The sequence below is a fragment of the Cheilinus undulatus genome, linkage group 7, assembly GCF_018320785.1.
Source record: "Cheilinus undulatus linkage group 7, ASM1832078v1, whole genome shotgun sequence".
In the NCBI taxonomy this organism is placed as follows: domain Eukaryota; kingdom Metazoa; phylum Chordata; class Actinopteri; order Labriformes; family Labridae; genus Cheilinus; species Cheilinus undulatus.
The window spans coordinates 29522704-29541019 of NC_054871.1; the positions used below are offsets into that span (position 1 = coordinate 29522704).

The following is an 18316-nucleotide window of genomic DNA, read 5'->3' on the forward strand; positions in this document are numbered from 1 at the left end:
TTGTGTTGTGTCATTGATATTGCTTCCTTGTGATGGACCATGATTATTCTCTGTCATCAGTTGTGAGTTTAATCATCGAGGCTCAGCCACCATAGTACAGAACCCCCACCCCAATGTAGCATTGCTGCCCCGCTAGGCAGTACCAGGATAAGTACAGACCAGGCCCTTTGCTCAGTGAACATTTCTCATCAGGTCTCATGTTGATGAAAAAATAGTTGGAAAATATTACTGTATCATATTCTTATTGCTATTTATGTATGGTGTTAACTTTGGACATGAGTAGGATGAGTGATTCAATTTATAAAAATCCTTGTATGAATAATAAACCAAAACAACAATTTGCATGTAGTTTCTGAAAATCATTTGATTTTTTTGTTGTTGTTTTTTTTTTTCATTACATTAACAATTAACCTTGCAATTGAAGGGTTAAACTCCTGAAAATTAATCATGATTAATATTTCTCACCAGGTGATGAGAAAATGAATGCAAAACATGTGAAAAAAATGTATGTATAAAATTTGTATTGCTTTAATGTATGGGGTCAATTCCTGGATACAAAGAGGTGGTAGGTAACACTTTAGTAGGGTATCTGAGGGTTAATGTGAAGTGATCTCTGTTTCTCTGGGTTTGAATTGTACTGTATAACTAAAGTCTATCTTAACCTCAGGATTAACCAGCATCTCACAATGTATAACAGGGCATAAAAGAATGTACAAATTGAAGTTTATTATCAAAATGAGTCCATTTTGTTTCTTAAAGAACATTGGAAATTGCCCATTGCTTTGAGAGTAAACATTTGTTTTTACATTCATAGGGTTATTCTTACATCACTTGTTACTTCTTTCTGAATTATTTTCAGAAGGACCATCTAACATTGTGCTATTGACAGGAGATGAACGGCATGTTGCATGAAAATAATCTGTATTTCTTTCCGCAACAAAGTACATATAAAGAAAAAGAAACTGCAGTAAATGTAAATACCTATTTGGGTTTAATGCAACATTTGATGCAGGGTTATGCCAACTGTCCCATTTTAAAGTGTCATGCAAGAATGTTATTCTCCTCAAAATGGTTCTGAATTTGCTTAAAAAGTCCTAAAAAGGACATATTAAACTTAACATACATTTAAAAACAAAAAAGATAAAGAAGATTATGCTCAAATAGTATATGTTCCTCTGTTTTATATATTGTATCACTTGAACAGCTCTTTGATGGTACGGTTTAAAAAAAACACAGTTAATACTTTAAGTTCTTTTTTGTGTGAATATCCATGCACAGCACTGTTTGCTTTCATTATCAGAAAATGCCAAACGCACAAGTGGAAAAGTGAGAGTGCTCCTGATCTAAGTGATAAGTGTGGTAAACTGTACTCACTGGTCCAGCTTCACGGTCTGTTTGTTCCAGGAAAAAGAACCGAACACATCCAGGTAGCAAACCACAGGACAGCAAGGGCAGGTAAGGAAGAACACAAGCAAAAAATTAATGCAAGAAGATCTACTTTCACTTTACATCACTCTGCAGCTAATGAGTCATTGGGAAAATATCCCAGAGGAGTCTTATTATCAGCTAGAGCTCTCCACCCTGCCAACAATCTGAAGTAAAGCCAATCATCAGGATCCAGTGTTTATTTTACTCCCACATCACTGAGACTGTTTTTATCTCTGAGAAAGAAATCCAACTTTAGTCCCAGTTCTAAACTCATATGCAGATTTCAACTCTTTTGTTTTTTTTTTTGAGAAACACAAAGTGGTAGAAAAAGATGTAAACAGGAAGGATTTAAAGGGCCCCTGTACCTCTGTGGTGCTCTGCAGCAGCAGCAGCAGCAGCGGCTGCCTCCAGGTGAGCTCTCTCATCTTTAGCAGCCAGCTGGGCCCCTAGAGCCCCTGACAGGGCCAGCAGACCAGATCCTCCACCCAGCGCCAGGCTGGGGTGGGGCAGTCCCGATGGGTGTGGTCCCACTGGCAGACCCTGGGCATGCTGGGAGAGGTGCTGTGCCTGTAGCTGTTGCTGTAGAGAGGAAGGATAGAAGAAGAGACATAACAAGAGGAGGGAGACAGAACAAAGAGAGAGATGGGTGACTTATGAGCACTTTAGGATGCGGCTCACCAGGAAGTGTTGAAGAGGAGGGAAAGAGGAAGGTGCTACGTGCACGAGGAGAAATGCTAGGGTCAAGGCAGTGGCTCTTTAGTAGGGAAGCTCTGCAGCCAATCAGCGTGATAGAAGATACTATTTAAAATACCTAAAACTGAAATATTTTACTATTCTCTGTGAAGAGGATTTTAGTTTTAATATTTAGGAAAGTGGTTATTGTGTGGTCATGAACCATGTAAAACCATTTTAATTTGGACTTTAAGGTTTTCCATTTAACTGATGTTTTAAAGTGGGCCTATTAGTGATTGCCTCATTTAAAGAAAAAGAAAAGGAGGGAATATAAATAAATGGGAGGATAAGGTACACACGCTATGAGGCAGAGGGGGGAGCCCACGTACCCCTATCGAAGCATTTAGCTCCCCCATGGTCACCTGTTTGGCGCGCTCCATGGCCTGGACCACCTGTTGTTGGTGCTGTGGAACAAAACAACAACAAGAGTTTAGTTTGAACTTTTTATTCCTCTGATCAATGAGTTAACACCATGCTATGTACAATTTATTTTAAATGTGAAAATAATTCTAATGTTAACAGCATATTTTTAACAGCCAAAATTTACAACTGATACAGGCAGATTTTTATAGCCAAAACATCAGTTATGATTATTGGCAGAAATTTTTTTATTTGCAGATAACGATAATTCTTTTTTTAAGCCAATATGCGCCGATATCAATATCATACCAATAATATTGTGCATCGCTAACCAGGTGCCATAAACAAAGACATTTAAGACCATCTTATATACTTAGTTCACCCAAAAATGGACACTGGGGAGAGGGATTTCTGTCTTATCTGCATCGATAATTGGCTGCCGATTATTGATGCAGATATCTGGTATATAGTCAATTATCCATATCATCATTTTACTTTACAGATAATCAGACAAAAACATTAAATACTGAGGTGAGCTACTTTGGCTTCACTGCAGGTTATGTCTCTCTCTCTGGTTTTGTTTTCTCTCTACAGTCTGATCTCATGTCCCGCCTACTACACTTTCTGACTGGATGACGTTACACAACTACAAGCCAATTAACACTGAGGCCTGGGTGGCAATGAAACAGGGAGTGTGCGCATCACTTCCTGTTTCTGCTGTGTTGCTCTGTGCTGTCATGTTGACAGAGCAAGTTCCAAGTTCTAAGATTTACTTCTGCCACATTAAGTTAATTTAGTTGGTCATGGCAAATGCATAATGGTCACATGCACTACTAATAATCGGTATCAATAGTGGCCCTGAAAAACTAATACAGCTGACCCTTGGTTTTTATGCACCCAAACTTTGTAACTCAGTGCCCCTGGACATCAAAATGGTGCGCTCTCTGGGTATTTTTAAAGCCAATTTAAGACTCTAAATATTTATTTATTTATTCATTTTTAATTATGAGTATTCTTTTGGCTTTATTCTACCTTTCCTATCATTTCCTGTCTGTCTGCTAAATGAAAGCACTCTAGACCAGTGTTAATTTTGGAAGCTATTTTAATTTTAGTCTTAGTTTTAGTCTTTATATAAAAGGCATTTTAGTTTTAGTCACATTTTAGTCATTTTTATCCTTTCCAACGAAAGTAACACTGCTTTAGGCTGCATGTTTTTGTGTATGAAAAGTGCTCTGGGCATTGCATGTATTGCCATGTAACATTTCATATGAATATATATAAAAAAATATTCCAAACAGCATATTTGAAACACCCCTTTTGGTCTGGACAACGCTTGAACTCATACAAACATTTGGCTACCAAAAAAAAGATCTTTGATGCTGTGTCCATCTGGTTGAGTGTAAGTTATGGCCCATTTTATGAATGCATGTGCATGCCGTCTGTGTGGGCTGCTGTCACACAGCAGAGAGAGGGGGCTGCATGTACTTGTAGTGTAGTGTATGTATGTGTATGTTAGTGAGTGCACGTGTGTCACCTCCTGCGACAGGAACGGGATGAGCTGAGCACAGATCACGTTCAACCTCTTGGCAATCTCCGTCTGGAAGAAAAAAAAAGGAAAAGATACTGTTGCTTTGATGAAAAAAAAACACACAGAGCCAAGACTGAGCTGGAACAAAAAGAAAACACACTCAGAAAGGTTACACACTCTCTCACACACACAGCGTGGCCTGCTTCTCTCAGGACCAGTGTGGTAAATATTTTAGCTGCTTACATTTGGTCCATGCAAATGGAAACTCTGCCAGGGAGTTTGGCTAAAATATTCATGGACAGCATCTGCTGTGGCCTCAGCCAGCCCACACAGAGTGTGTGTCTGTGTGAGGGAGAAAAGATGCTAGATTCCTTGTCTTTTCTCACAGTGTGTATGTGCGTGTCTGTGCGTGTGTTTCTCATGTGTCTTCTCTCATCTGTTTGTCTGTGTGTGTTTGCATTTTGCATGCTTGAGTGTGTGTCTATGTTTCCTGCTGGGGGTCAGGGATTCTTGCTGTGGGTGTGTGTCTGTCTCGATCTGCTCTGCTACACTGCCAACAGCAAACTCTCCCTCCCTCTTCTATTCCTCTTCATCATCAGCTCTCTTTCCATCTCTCCTTCTGTCCATCTTTCTTCCATTTATCATTCTTTCCATCCATTTACTCCATCTTGTATCTGTGTGGCAAATAGTGTTACAACTGCTGCTGTGATGTGATTTTAAAGGGATATTTCTGTGTTTTTGAAGCTGGGTTGTATAAGGTACTCTGCAACAGTAGTGGCATTAGCCCCCAGAAATTTCAGTGAGCATTGCCCCTTTAAGGATAACACACTTAAGGAAGCTAGGCTGCACAGCACTATGGATAGGTACAATTTCTCCACGTTATTTAGCAAATTTTAGATAAAAAAAGGTCCAGAAAACCATTTTGGCTCAATAGTATGCCACACTGAAAAATTTTGAAGTGTTTTAGTGCCTCCCTGTGGAGGTCTTCCGGGAGTGTCTAACTGGAAGGACACCCCTGGGTAGACCCAGGACTCGCAGGAGGGATTATATATCTCATCTGGCCTGGGAGCACCTAGGAATCCCCAGAAAGAGCTGGAAAATGTTGCTAAGGAGAGGAATGTTGAAAGAAAATGAATGGATGGATGGATAAGGTGTTTTTTCCCCCCCAGAAAGCTCCTATGAGTGGCACTATTTTACAGTGCAACCTCCGCTGCATGTTCTTCCAACTCAGTGTATCGCTACCTCCTGATCAGCTGTTTGGGCCTGAGGGCTTAGATGGATACAACAAACAACTAAGCTGAACAAAAACTATAAATGAGCAGTTTCGACTGGAGTGATGATGACATGCTGTGTATCTTGAAAAGGAGGGGATACTTTTATGACTTGTAGTATACAGAGGAACAACTTCTGCACATGGAGACTCAGAAGGCCAACAGAGACAAACTTCAATGGGAACTGGTGAGCAGAAGGGATCTAAAGTGATGTAGGCTTTGTCCCAGTTGCAATTTTGGTGTCCTTCTGTCCTTTACTCGTGTCAGTTCCTTGCGTCTTTATTAAGGGAATTAAAAGAGAGATGTGAGAAAGAGACACGAGGACAGAGGTGTCTAATTTACCAAATGAGAAGTCCTGAAAATCACAGCGTCAGTCTGAGCGACATCAGGCACTGATGACAAGCTGCACAGCTGATTCACCTCAAAGCCTACTATACAAATGTTCAGAAAACCCCTCGATTAAAAAGTTATTCAAAACCTTTTAGATTATTTTACGTAGATATGGTTTGGAACTTTAGCCATGAAATGTCCAACAAGAAATAATCAAAATTTCGGTAGCATTTTCTATTTAACATAGCAGATCATTAGTGATTTTACTGGTTGATAAATCTAATCATTTAATCCTCTTCTTAAATATCCTCATGTATGCACAGATCCATGTTTTTAGCTATAAAAACTGGGACGTTCACATTCTCATAATCTGTTCAATAATCCACAGAGACATGAGTTTATATTGATGTTATTGTTCAATAAAATAAGATCAATAAACAAACTTATGCCTTAATGAGGCCTCGATTCAGCGAGGTTAAATCATTTTCCATAAAGTTGTTAAGTGTATCAATATATTTATCAGCTGTGTGTGTTACGATGTTATGTTTTCAGCAGATCAGTTCTGTAAGAATAAAAAAAATGTCAAAAGTCATGGCTTTTGGGAAGATACTGTGCCTCCGAACTGATCAAGTCATATGTTAGGTCGAAAGACTTCCATGGAGTGCGCTGGTTTAGCTCAGTTGGTCGAGCAGGCGCCCGTAAACAGAAGCCGTAGATCTCTACACACTGGTTGGGGGATAGATTCCCTGTCTCTGCCATGTTTGGAGCAAATCTTTCCCCATTCTCTATCCCCATATTTCCTGTCTCTCTTCAGCTGTCATATCAGAATTATGGCAAAAAGCCCAGAAAAATCTTAAGAAAAAAAAACAGACTTCATTTGAAATTGATCATCCTTTGGGTCAGTTGAGCTGAGAGGATGCAAGGATGTACAAAGTTATGTAATAAGATGCACCCCGAGGTGTCGGTCTGGAAACTGTGAGCCCACGAACCTAGAGAGCTACTACTGTGTTGAGTTGAACTAAGTTCAAACACTTCTTTAGGACATTTCTGAATCCGAGGACAGCTGCTCAGCCTGCAGCCTGCATCACCCCCCATCCAGAGTTCCCTGCCTTACTGAATGCCAGTGTTTTCAGAGCCCTCTTCAACTTTCCAAAGATAAATTGGGAAAACCAACCCTGATCAGAGGAGCTGAATGGAAATTTGCCATCCAAGTAAGCTGATGGCTGTAACTTTATTCTTCTTTCATTGTTGCCTCCATTGAAACCTGCAGGCCCAGTCAGCTGATCAGATGATAACACACTGAGGTGGAAGAACATGTAGCTGAAAGTTCTATTGCAAAATAGTGCCAAACTCAGAGGCTTTCTGGGGGAAAAAAATAATGCAGTTCAACTGAGGTTAAGCCAATATTTTTGGCCCATTTTGACTATAGCCTAGCTTCTTTGCTGGTAGCCCCAGTGTGCTCAGATTAAAGGGAAACGCACACTGAAATCTCTATAGTCCAGTACCACTACTATTGCCAAGTGCTTCATATAACCCAGCTTCAAAAATACCGAAATATCCCCTTTCAGCGCGCCCCCATATATATATATATATATATATATATATATATATATATATATATATATATATATATATATACACATACACACACACACACACACACACAAACATGTTCAGTGGCAGGCCCAACAAGGCCGTTAGGGGCAGTAATGATATGCATGCAGAGATCATGACAACATCATTATGGCCGCAGGCTGTTTGTCTTGTTGACAGCTCGACTCTGTGTGTGTGAGACAGCATGGAAAAGCATTTATGTGTGTGTGTGGGTGTGTGTGTGTGTGTGTGTGAGAGAGAGAGAAAGAGTGTTAGTGTGTGTATTTTTACACTTACACACACTCTCCCCACCCCGTTCTCTCTCTTAAGTGATTTATTGATGCCGGACTGAACTTCCACCCCCTCCCTTTTCTTGCTCTTCCTCTGTCATGTGCTCTCTCTCTCTCTCATTCCTTTCGCTTTCCCACATCTCTTCCTCCCTCTGCTCTCCATTTTTCAGCCAAGCAGCATGCACCCCCACCCCTCCTTCCCTCCATCCTCTGAATCCATCACCCCCCACCCCAAGGGAGACACAATGATTTCTTGTTAGAGAACTCCAACTACTAAATGACATCTTCAGGAGAGAGAGAGAGAGAGAGAAAGAGCATGAGCAATCTTGGGGCAAAGTGGGAGAAGGGGAAAGAGAGGAGGTAGAAAAGGGCAGATTGGGTTGAGGGAGAATGACAGCCGGTGAGCAAAGGATGTGGGAGTGTGAGGAGAAATAGACAGAGAGAGAGAGAGAGAGAGAGAGAGAGAGAGAGAGAGAGAGAGGGGGAGGAAGAAACAGAAGGAAGGCGGGGGAGGAAAGAAAACGAGATTGGGGGGGTGGAGTGGCAGCGGCGGCACGACAAAAGCAACTGAGATGGTGAAATGAACGCAAAGAGAGAGAGAGCAAGAGAGAAAGGATGGGAGAGGAGACGGCAGAGGCAGTGACCTGATTTAAAGTGAAATTCAGCACGGACTGTATGTCTGCAAGGAGACAGAGGTGGAGGTGGAGGGGTGGGGGGTGTAGAGGGAAAAACAGAGAAAGAAAGAGAAGTCAATGGAAAAGGGAAGACAGAGACAGGAGTAGTGAAGAAATGGAGATTAAGAGCGGGAAGCATTAAAAAAAGAAAGTATGACAGGGATTGGAGAAGAAGGAGAAAAGGCAGGGATGGAGGAAAGATGAGGGTGGTTGACAATAGGTCTGAACAATTTTGAAAAAATATCCAATTTACATTTACTCATATTGCAAATGCAATATGAAAAGTTGTGTTGAGGGGAATGATCATGTTATTGTTATTCTAATTTTTAATAAGGCAAACATATACAAAAAGATCAAATTTGGATTTTTGCAAACTGTTTTAGAAAAAAATGACACTTGAATATTTGCATTATGTGTACAGCATTAAATATCTAATGCAATCAAAATCAAATAGATTTTGACGCATTTCAGGTTAAAGGCATACTGCATCTTCTGCAGGCATCACCTTATTGCAAGCTAGTTGCCCAGCCTTAGCTGGGGGGAGTTATGTGGAGAGGCATGGAAGCAGATAAAAACAGGGATTTATGATGGGTGAGAGGGGAAGCTGCTCTGAAGGCTCAGAGAAGGCCAGAGTATTCTCATCTATCTGTGGTGGAGAAATGAATTCTGTTTGTGGATCCTATTAACTCCTCCACCGCATGAGGCCGCTTTGAGGTCCATCAGAGAGGACTGACAGTACAGTGGTCGAGAGAGACAGAGAGAGAGGGATGCACAGACATCCCAGAAAAAATTACTTTAACAAGAGATTGCACGCAGGCATAAACTTAAAAGAGAATAATGCAAAACTTTAGGAAGATGGGTCATGAGGGATAATAGAGGGAGTAAGGGACATAAAAGCTGACGGACAAAGAGGGAGACAGAGATTTAACTCACCTGTTTGTGCATTTCAATGTTAAGGCCGTAGGACATCTCGTAATACTGAAAAAGAAGAACATGAATTAATAAAGATGAATCAAAAATATAAGAACAAGATTTAACTCAAACTTTCATGTGTGGTGTTTTTTCAATGAGACAATGAATATTTCTAACAAGGATCATTTTTAGTAGAAAGACAGAATGCAGACTTGGAGAGAAAACAGGTTGTTTATTTTAACTTAGCTATTTCTTGAAGATGAAATAAAAACTACTGTTACATAATTGCATAACACATTTTTCATTCACTACAATATGACATATATATGACACACCTCATTTTTGCTTATTGTTGTTTTGTCAGAGTACTTTTGTTACAGCGTTTTGCCCTTCATGTTTTAAATGTAGCTTTTAGTCTCTCATAATTATTTATTTATGTAATAATGCTCCCCTGTAGAGTCACCAAACAAAATGTTGTTTTATATGTCAACACTAAATTGTCTTCTGGTCACAAGTGTATATCTTGAATACAGAACCTGACATGGCCCTAAAGTCCATAAATCTGAACCAGTTTAAACTAAAATTATTGGCCAGTCAAACCACACATTATTTTTGTCTTTGACAGTGGCACCATGTCAGGCTAAGCAAAAAAATAAACCCTTGCTCTGTCTTTGCCAACAGATCGGCAACACTACAAGTGTGATCAAGACCAATCAGCATATGCTGTTGACATGACGTTATCTTCACCACAGTGCATGAGCTCAGAGTGTCGATCATGGCTGCAACAGAGGCACTGTGTGTGATGCAAGCTCTGTAAAGAACAACAAAGAAAAGAACCATAGTGGATGTGTCCCTATGTATCAAGAAGAGAACAACATGGACTTGCTACCCTTTAAATTGAACTTGAGGTACGAACGTCAAACCATCCATCCATGTTCCTCCGCTTGTCCCAGTCATGGAGGGAGCAAGCCAAGTCAACCCCAGATGTCTCTCTCCCCAGCAACATTTTCCAGCTCTTCCTGGGAGATTCCAAGGCTTTCACAGGCCAGATGAGATATACAATGCCGCCAGTGAGTCCTTGGTCTACCCCGGGGTCTCCTTCCTGTTGGATGCACCAGGACAACCTCCACAGAGAGGCTAAAAGGAGGCATTCAGATCAGATGCCCAAACCACCTCAACTGGCTCCTTTCGACACGAAGGAACAGCAGATCTACTTCAGGCTCTCTCAGGATGTCTGAGCTCCTCATTCTATCTACAAGGCTGAGCCAAGCCAGCCTCCTGAGGAATCTAATTCTAACCGCTTGAACCTGCAACCTTATTCTTCTGGTCATTACCCAGAGCTCATGACCATAGGTGAAGGCTGGGATGAAGATCAGCCGGTAAATTGAGAGCTTTGCCTTCCGGCTCAGCTCCCTCTTAATCACGACAGTAAAAACCGTCTGCAATACTGCCGATGCTGCACAAATCTGCCCGTCAACCATGAGGTTCAAATGCGATAACTAGAAAATCATTGAGAAAATCAGAGATGGCAATACTGATGTTTAAAATAATGACTTAGCCTATGGCCAATACCGATGCTGGTGTTTTTGTTCATTACTTGTCCCTCTAAATCAGCAGTTAGGTATACTAGAAGGCAGCATTAAATTAATACAACACAATAGGAAAGCAAAAAAAGACAAGATAAGAAATTTGACAACAAAAATACAGAACACAAACGGCAGATTAAAGTTAAAAGATAAAAGTAGCTCAAGAAAGTTGGAATTCAGAGTTTTACTAAAAAACAAAGAGAGAAATTCAGGCAATGTAAAAACATCAATAACACTATTGTATGCTTTTAGGGCAGACTTTCCATGGAAACCCCAAACCAACAATGAATAATTCCTGCACTCGATCCAAAAAACATGTTGCCTAAAATACACATAACTACACCAGAGCTGTATAAATCCGTGGCTTTGACTGGCCCTTAACAAAGACAGCATTTGCTCCTGTACGACAAATGTTTTCCTTAAAAGTGCTATGCGGATGCTGTGTAGGACAGAACTGAGCTTTTGTAGAAATAAAACTACATGTTTGTGACCCGTTTTTAAAAGATTAACATCCTCACTGGAACTGAAGAGGCTTAGGGCACTGAGAGCTGCAGACAGGAAAGTCAGGAAGTATTAAAAATCAGACAAACATATCGTTATTTGTGACATTTTATGAGGTTTATAAAATAAGAAACTATTTTCAGCCTTTTCCATTAGAAATTTAAAGAAAAAGCAACAAGAACATACAAATGATCTTACTTTGAGAAGAGTTAAAATGATTATCTAATCTTACTTAAAATGAATAATTTCCAGTGTTTATACATACAAAGCAGCATTTAGATTTTGTTTCATTCAACAGAGTGAGCCATGAAACACCCACAAAGTCCTTTTCTTTCCTTCCAGCCTCAGCTGTTAGCAGTCCTCGTATGTGCTCTCAGAAGTGCCCATAAAAAAGCACATCGTTGCTAATTTCACCTTGGCTCTGCTGAAAGTCAATAGCACTAAAATGACCCTGAGGCGCTCTTTCAGCAGCCAGAAATCGGACACGAGGCAGTGAAATAGTCGCCGGGCAGAGGAAGGTGACAGACTATTGCAATAATCGTGTCTAATGTGAGCTATTTGACCCTGACTTTTAGCCTAACGTACGAAGAGCTGAGAGGAACGCAGGAGGAAGTGAATGCCAGAGAGAGAGAGAGACAGGTGAGGCTCTCTCTTTTCCGCTCTGTCTCCCTCTCTCTCTCTCCACCCTCAGAGATGGATGGAGGAGGGAACATTTTAAAGTCAGATGCCTTGGAAAGTGACAGGCTGACATTTGCTTTTCAGTGTGACTGCTTGTGGAGAGTGGAGATTGGCAGTTAGGCAGCCAGAGCGGGCTGGCAGGAAGGGAGAGGAGAAGCCAGGGGTCTTCTCTCTGCAGACATCTTTCCTGGCAGTTAGCAAACGTGTGTGAGAAAGAGAGTAAGAGAGAGAGAGAGAGAGAGTGCAGGTGTGTGTTTAGCCTGCAACTGTGTAGGCATGTGTATGTATGTGCTTTATGCGTGTGTTTGAGTGTGACACCATAAAAGACGCCTCTCCTGGCAGCTGGCAGCTCCGCTCGGCAGTCGCTGTGCCAAGTTTCGCCTGTTGCTTAGCAACATCCAAACTCATCCAAACCCACATTGTCAGCCAGGAAAGGAGACCTGGCCTGTGATTGATGCCAACTAACCCCCCCTTCCTCCCCATCACTAAGACTTCAAGCCCCCCACAAGTCGTCGCTCTGTGCCAAGATTGCCACATAGCTCTTTTTTGGCAACGTACTCTGAGTCAGCTGTGGTTGTGTTTCTCTGATCACAGGTAACACAAGGCTGACGCTTCACAGACATAAAAAAAACACAAATAACAAATAAAGACAAAGAGTTTAGCCTTTCCTTGATTGGACTGCTAAATGTGTATTCTTAAAATATTACAGATTCACAGATCTGAATGAATGGCAGGACTGCAGAAGGCCCGATGATCCTGAGCAGTCTGTTCTGTTCATTCATTTCTTTCAGAGCCAACGCTTTTAGGAAGATTTCTGGATTCAAACCATGGTCCCATGCTTACTTCTACAAACATCTTCACCATTAGTGATCATATTCAAAAGCTTATGAACTTTAGAGATGTTTACAATGATTTGGCCAAATTTAAAGTTTTGTAAGTTATCACACTCACCTTAAGGCAAAGGGAGTGGAAGGCAGTGACACAGGTAAAACAAATGCAACTCTGCTTAGCCAGGTAGGTAGTGTTTGGCACTGTACTGGAACCACTCTCACTGTAAATTACTTAGATATTGATGCCATTAGATTTATAGAAGTCAACATGATTCATTTGGATATCTTGTTACCATAAAACAAAAGTTATTAAAGCTTATCTAAAGCTTTAGAGAAGCTGGTCTCTATGCAAGCAACATAAGTTATGGTAAATATATATACTCTAAACATGTGGAAACACCAATGGTGCCTTCCCTTTAATCTGATCTCAGAAATTCAGAGTGGACTTTATAAAAAATGTGCTGTCATCAAAAATGTGCCGTGAACTTGTAATTCTGATTCGGAAAGTTGGAGCAACATCTGATTTACAAGCTCATAGCAAATGGATCACATTCAACTCAGGTGTGACATCATTCCCAGCACCGACATTTGACTTCTGAGGTAAATGGAATGCAGCCACCTCTTTGCCTACTGTGTTTTTAGAATCGAGGTGTCTTTACAATAAAAAATGACCTCCATTAGGTAGGGATGTAAGGATACACTCAACCCACGATTCGATCTGAATCCCGATATTGGGTCCACGATACGATCCCGATTTTCTTCTTTTTTAACTCAGACTTACTGCCTGCCACAGCTCTGACTTAAAACTAAACGAGATGTCCACCACCGCTAAGTCTTCATCCGCCGCTACCATGACTGCAGTAAATTTACCTGACGTAGTCCAAGTGTGTGGGTTGAACTCAGGTCAGCGGGAGAGACCATGACGTCAAAACAAACGGCACTAAAACAAACAGCACCCCCAACTGTTTAAGCAGAGTATCAAAGCACGTATTGTGCTGTATCAATTTTAATCCACCATTATTTATATTGATTTTTAGCTGATTTAGGATATATCCTTACATTCCTACCATTAGGTGAAGGTACTAAAAAGAAAAGTGATTGATTTTTGTTGATAAATTTCACATTTTGAAAGAGAAAAGGGGTTTCAAGGGTTTCAGTGGAGGTGGGCATAGCATGGGGCTCCGCTGGCTTGCTGGATAGATGGTTTCAGTGGTGCTGTACCCTATGATTTTTTGACAGGGTGATGGATTTACACAGTGTCCTAAAAGCAGGTGAACATCAGCTATCATGCTGCCCCCGCACAAGATTGCACGCTCCCTGCCTAAACTGCATCTGTTAAATATTTAGTTCTCTGCCCTGTAAACTTTTTCCTCTATTAAACATAGGACATGCTTTAATTTTGACAGTGAAGAAAGGAAAATGTGGCGTTTTGTATTGACAAGCTTTGGCAGTAGCAAGCTTGGTTTGGTTTCTCCTCCATGTTAACACAGGTTAGATTATTAATTAAAGTGCCACTGATTCCCCTTTAAACTCAAACTATCAAATTCTGTGGGTGAAAAAACTGAAGAAAAAAAAAAAGAAAAATTCCCAGCAGACACTCCTGGTGCTTGTCATCTCCCTCCTTCCTTGTTCCTTGTTTATAACTGAAAAACTGTATCACACTGGTTCAGGCTGTCAGGACAAGAAGAATTAGTGTACTCAGTGTTGTCACAGACACTCACTCGTGTTATGTGTATTATTAGATACCACAGGTTTCAACATTACAGTCTGCAGTTTTACTCTCAAAAATTAAGTTAGGTGTCTGGATTATTCAACACAGTATAGACTAGCAATTGTCTTGATGCTTGATTAATATGAAACCATGGTCATCTTTTAAACAAAGTTTTGTAGATGTTCCGTTTCCTAGATTTTAAACTATGAATATCTGCTGGTTTGCTTTGAGCTACTGCCATATGTTTTATTTTGATTAGGCATCTGCAAAGTCACTGATATCTAATTTTCTAATATTCATCTTAGTAAACACCGCTGTTGCCCTGCTAACTCTTCCCAAGTAGCATAAATGTCTCCGAAGACACAAATAAATACTTAAAATTGGAAAGCAAGTGGATTAGTAGAATGTTCAACGGAGTGTCACCAATATCCAACACCAGCTAAACTGTGACACCAGTTGTATTCATCAGAGAAAATAAATGGTAAAAAGGTGACATGATATAAAACTTCTGGCTGTGCTTTGTTACTTCTAAGACTTGAAATAATAACATGGCATAAAGTATTTAATGATCATTTGAAACATGATTAATTTTTTTTATTATTATGTCTAGGCTCACCTGTAGCACCTCTCATTGTTACAGGGATTCACCTCTTTGTGAATCACTGTAATAACGTATGTGATCAGAATGGATGAAAATAAAAATTAAAACAGGAACTTAACCAGACGTTTTAGACCAGATTTCAGCATGTAGGTGTTTCTTTAAACTTGGTGAGTTAGCCCTTGTATGAGCTTCTTTAGACGGCCAAAATACAGCTGCTGCTGTACAGCCCTGTGGTGTGTCTCAGAGACACAAAAAACGTCCACAAAGAGGAGAAACAGGATTACAGGCCCATGTAAGTGGTGTTTATTCTGCAGCCCTATAATATGGTGTTCGTGTATGTGTGTGGTCTGGCATGTGGTTTTTGGTGGGTGTTGTTTGGCAGCTGTTAGCAGATGAAAGGGATTGGCGGACTTGGCACTGCCACTTGTTATGAGTGAATGTGGAGAGACACGGCCTGTTGTGAGTATGTGTGCCTGAGTTTCCATGTGTGGAAGTGTCTGCCTCACCATAACGTAGTGTCTCTGGATCTCTGTCTTCTCTGTAGCCAGTTTCTCACATTCCAGCTTCAAACTGCAACAAAGACAAGAGAGAAAAAGCAAATATAGCGTGAGTTTTGATGTGTATCATATTCTGAATAAAAATACACAATGCAATTAGCAACGTGACAACAAATTATGATACCCCACTCTCTCCTCTCCCCTCCCTCTCACTCTCACACTCAGTGGGGGAGGAGGGAGCAGGGTGACTGGGGTGCTGACAGCCCATTATCACCTCAGAGCAGAGCAGAAATAGACGAAGTCACGCTCGGAGCCTGAAACGCAGCCAAGACTGCAGGCAGGCACATCCAAGGTGTCTCTCTCTGTCTCTCTCTGGACAATTTTCAATCTACTCCTGTGCCCTACACTCCTCCTCCTCCTCATTTTGTTGCTTCCCCAATTATCAACTGGTCTGCCTGTCTCTCTGTCTGTCGCTCCCCCCTTCTTTCACCTTCGACAGCACACTTTGCCAAGTTTCACTGAAGTCGCTTTAAGTGGGTCAGAGGGGCTAACTCTGTCTTGAAATGGAATAAATCTGCCTCGCTTCTTTCTTCTTCTGCTCCGGACATGACCTGTGTTCATGTTGCTCAGTCTGTCGGCATGTCATGCTACACACAGACGCACACATCTCTGACGTTATAGCAGCCAAACACCTCTCCCATGTGTCCCATAACTCTGTCCGTCCTCTGTGTCTGCCCATCTCTCCTCACACCCAAAACTGTCCCTGGTGTCCTCTAAAGCTGGAAAACGCTGATGGCTGAATTTGCAAACACTTTCATATCTAAATGCGTGCGTCTATCAGGTCCAAGCTCACAAACTCCTCCCCAGTTACCTCTGAAACTCTCTCTTCCTCCCTCAGGAGATGTAGTATATTTTGGGCTTTTGGCAGTCTATGCAGACTTGTTTTCAGGCGGCAGATTTATTGACAGGGGTGTTGTGGTGTGGTGTAGTGAGGTGGGACATTGGAAATGGGTGGAGGAACGGGGTGGTGGTGGAAAATTAGAATATGATTAATACCGCAACATTACCCCCAGCCGCAACAGGTAATAACGGCCCCATCCGCTCGCCTTCTCCGGCACTGCATGCGCACACACACATAATTGACTCATTTATCATCGGCAGCCAGTTGAGGAGAGGGACGACGGAGGAGAGAAGCAGGGTGAGGTGTGGGAGAGGAAGGCAAGTGGGAGTGGGGGGGTAGTGAGGATTAAACTCCCCCATTCTATAGATTTTATTACAGTGGAATTGCCTCTCGGCAGAAGTCACTCACAGCTGGGCTGAGGACTAATGCGACTGGGAGTGTGCGTGTTTGTGCATGTTTGTTTGAGCGTGCATGTCTGCCAGTGTGTTCATTACAACATAAACTTTGGATAAGCTTGGAGAGGCAGACACACAACGACAGACTGTTTTTGCACACAGGTAATGAGCGATTGTTGTTATTCCTGTATTTAAAATTCACTGCTGTGATTAGGACCATAATTGGTTATTTTCATTAGCAAAATAACTTATTATTAAAGATTCCAGTTGAATAAATGTCTGCTCGGTTACTTTAATTTGCCTAACAGGTCAAAACTCAGGTCATTTAGCCTGTAGCCTGCTAGTAAGAGCCCTCATTTTGGTAGCATTTTTATGCTATTATAGGAGCATAATGTCTGGTTGTAATTAGGCTAGAAGAGTTTATTTATAGAGCACCAATTATACACACAGCAATTTAAAAATGCTTCACAGGGCAAAAACAAAAGATTTATAACATTAAGAGCTTTAAAGGACTTTGCACTGAGTAATGAAAGACATTTAAATACTGATCAAAAAGAAAGGAAATAAGGAAAATGATGTTAGGAGTGATACGCAACATAGAGATCCTCATCTTTTCTTTTCTTCTCAGATTTGTAAATTGTTTTGGACTGGTTATCATATAGGAAATAAACAGTGGGTTAAGCTGTGTTGAAATGTCACTGGATTATCCAGTAGTGCGGATGAAGCTGCTGCTTGGTTACCTTTTAAATGATGTCTTAAGTCAAATGAAGCTTGGAGTCGCCAATCACCATAATGCAGCTTGTATCTACTGTATCGAAAACCAGTCTCATCTTTTCTCTGACCGTCTCTTTTCTTTAATACTCTGGATGTTAGGGCTAATAGATTCTCTGTTTATGTACACAGTGAACCAAAATATGAAGTTAACAAAATATATTAAGATATCACTGAACTTGGCATTTGCTCTGTGCCAGTGTTAATTTCCTCGACTAAAACTATGACTAAAATTGTCATCAACTAGGCCAAGACTGGATGAAAATAGACTTTTGATGATAAAAACTGAAAGAAAGCAAGCTTCATTTATGTCAAAGAGACTAAGATGGGAGTAAAGTGTGAGTGCTGGACTATCGGACATTAAAAATCCTTGATATAGCTCCACTATGCATATAACTAGTAAAAACAGAAGTCCAACACAAGATTGGGTAGAGAGCATTCAGGGTATGTCAGTATTTTAATCAGTATTCACATACGTACTATTATTGTTTTACGTTTATGTGATAGTTTTACAATTAGGCAGACTGAATTACTTTAAAGAAAGAAATGTTACTGTAACTAAAGACTAAAGCCTGTTTATTGACTAACCAGACTAAAATGTTTTCATCAACTCAAACTATAGAGGTTAAAATGATTAAAGTGTGACTTAAACAAACAAAAGAAAAATCTAAAGACTAAGAAAGTTCTAAAATAGCTGCCAAAGTTTACACTGCTTGTTGCATTTCAG

At 40.8% G+C, this 18316-nt stretch overlaps 1 protein-coding gene across 3 annotated transcripts in view; it reads right to left on the reverse strand.

Moving 5' to 3' along the window:
• The window catches only part of tle2a (TLE family member 2, transcriptional corepressor a), a 63355-nt gene that overhangs the window by 11905 nt on the left and 33134 nt on the right, over window positions 1-18316 (reverse strand). Inside the window, exons 3-8 of one of the 3 annotated variants that reach the window (XM_041791145.1) lie at window positions 15532-15595; window positions 9140-9184; window positions 4055-4117; window positions 2523-2564; window positions 1794-2007; window positions 1375-1391 (exon numbers count right to left, since the gene is read on the reverse strand). In XM_041791145.1, the coding sequence (XP_041647079.1) occupies window positions 1375-1391; window positions 1794-2007; window positions 2523-2564; window positions 4055-4117; window positions 9140-9184; window positions 15532-15595 (445 nt within the window). Of the gene's footprint in view, window positions 1-1374; window positions 1392-1793; window positions 2008-2459; window positions 2565-4054; window positions 4118-9139; window positions 9185-15531; window positions 15596-18316 lie in introns of all 3 variants that reach the window. The other 2 variants (XM_041791144.1, XM_041791143.1) reach the window with 2 other exon arrangements.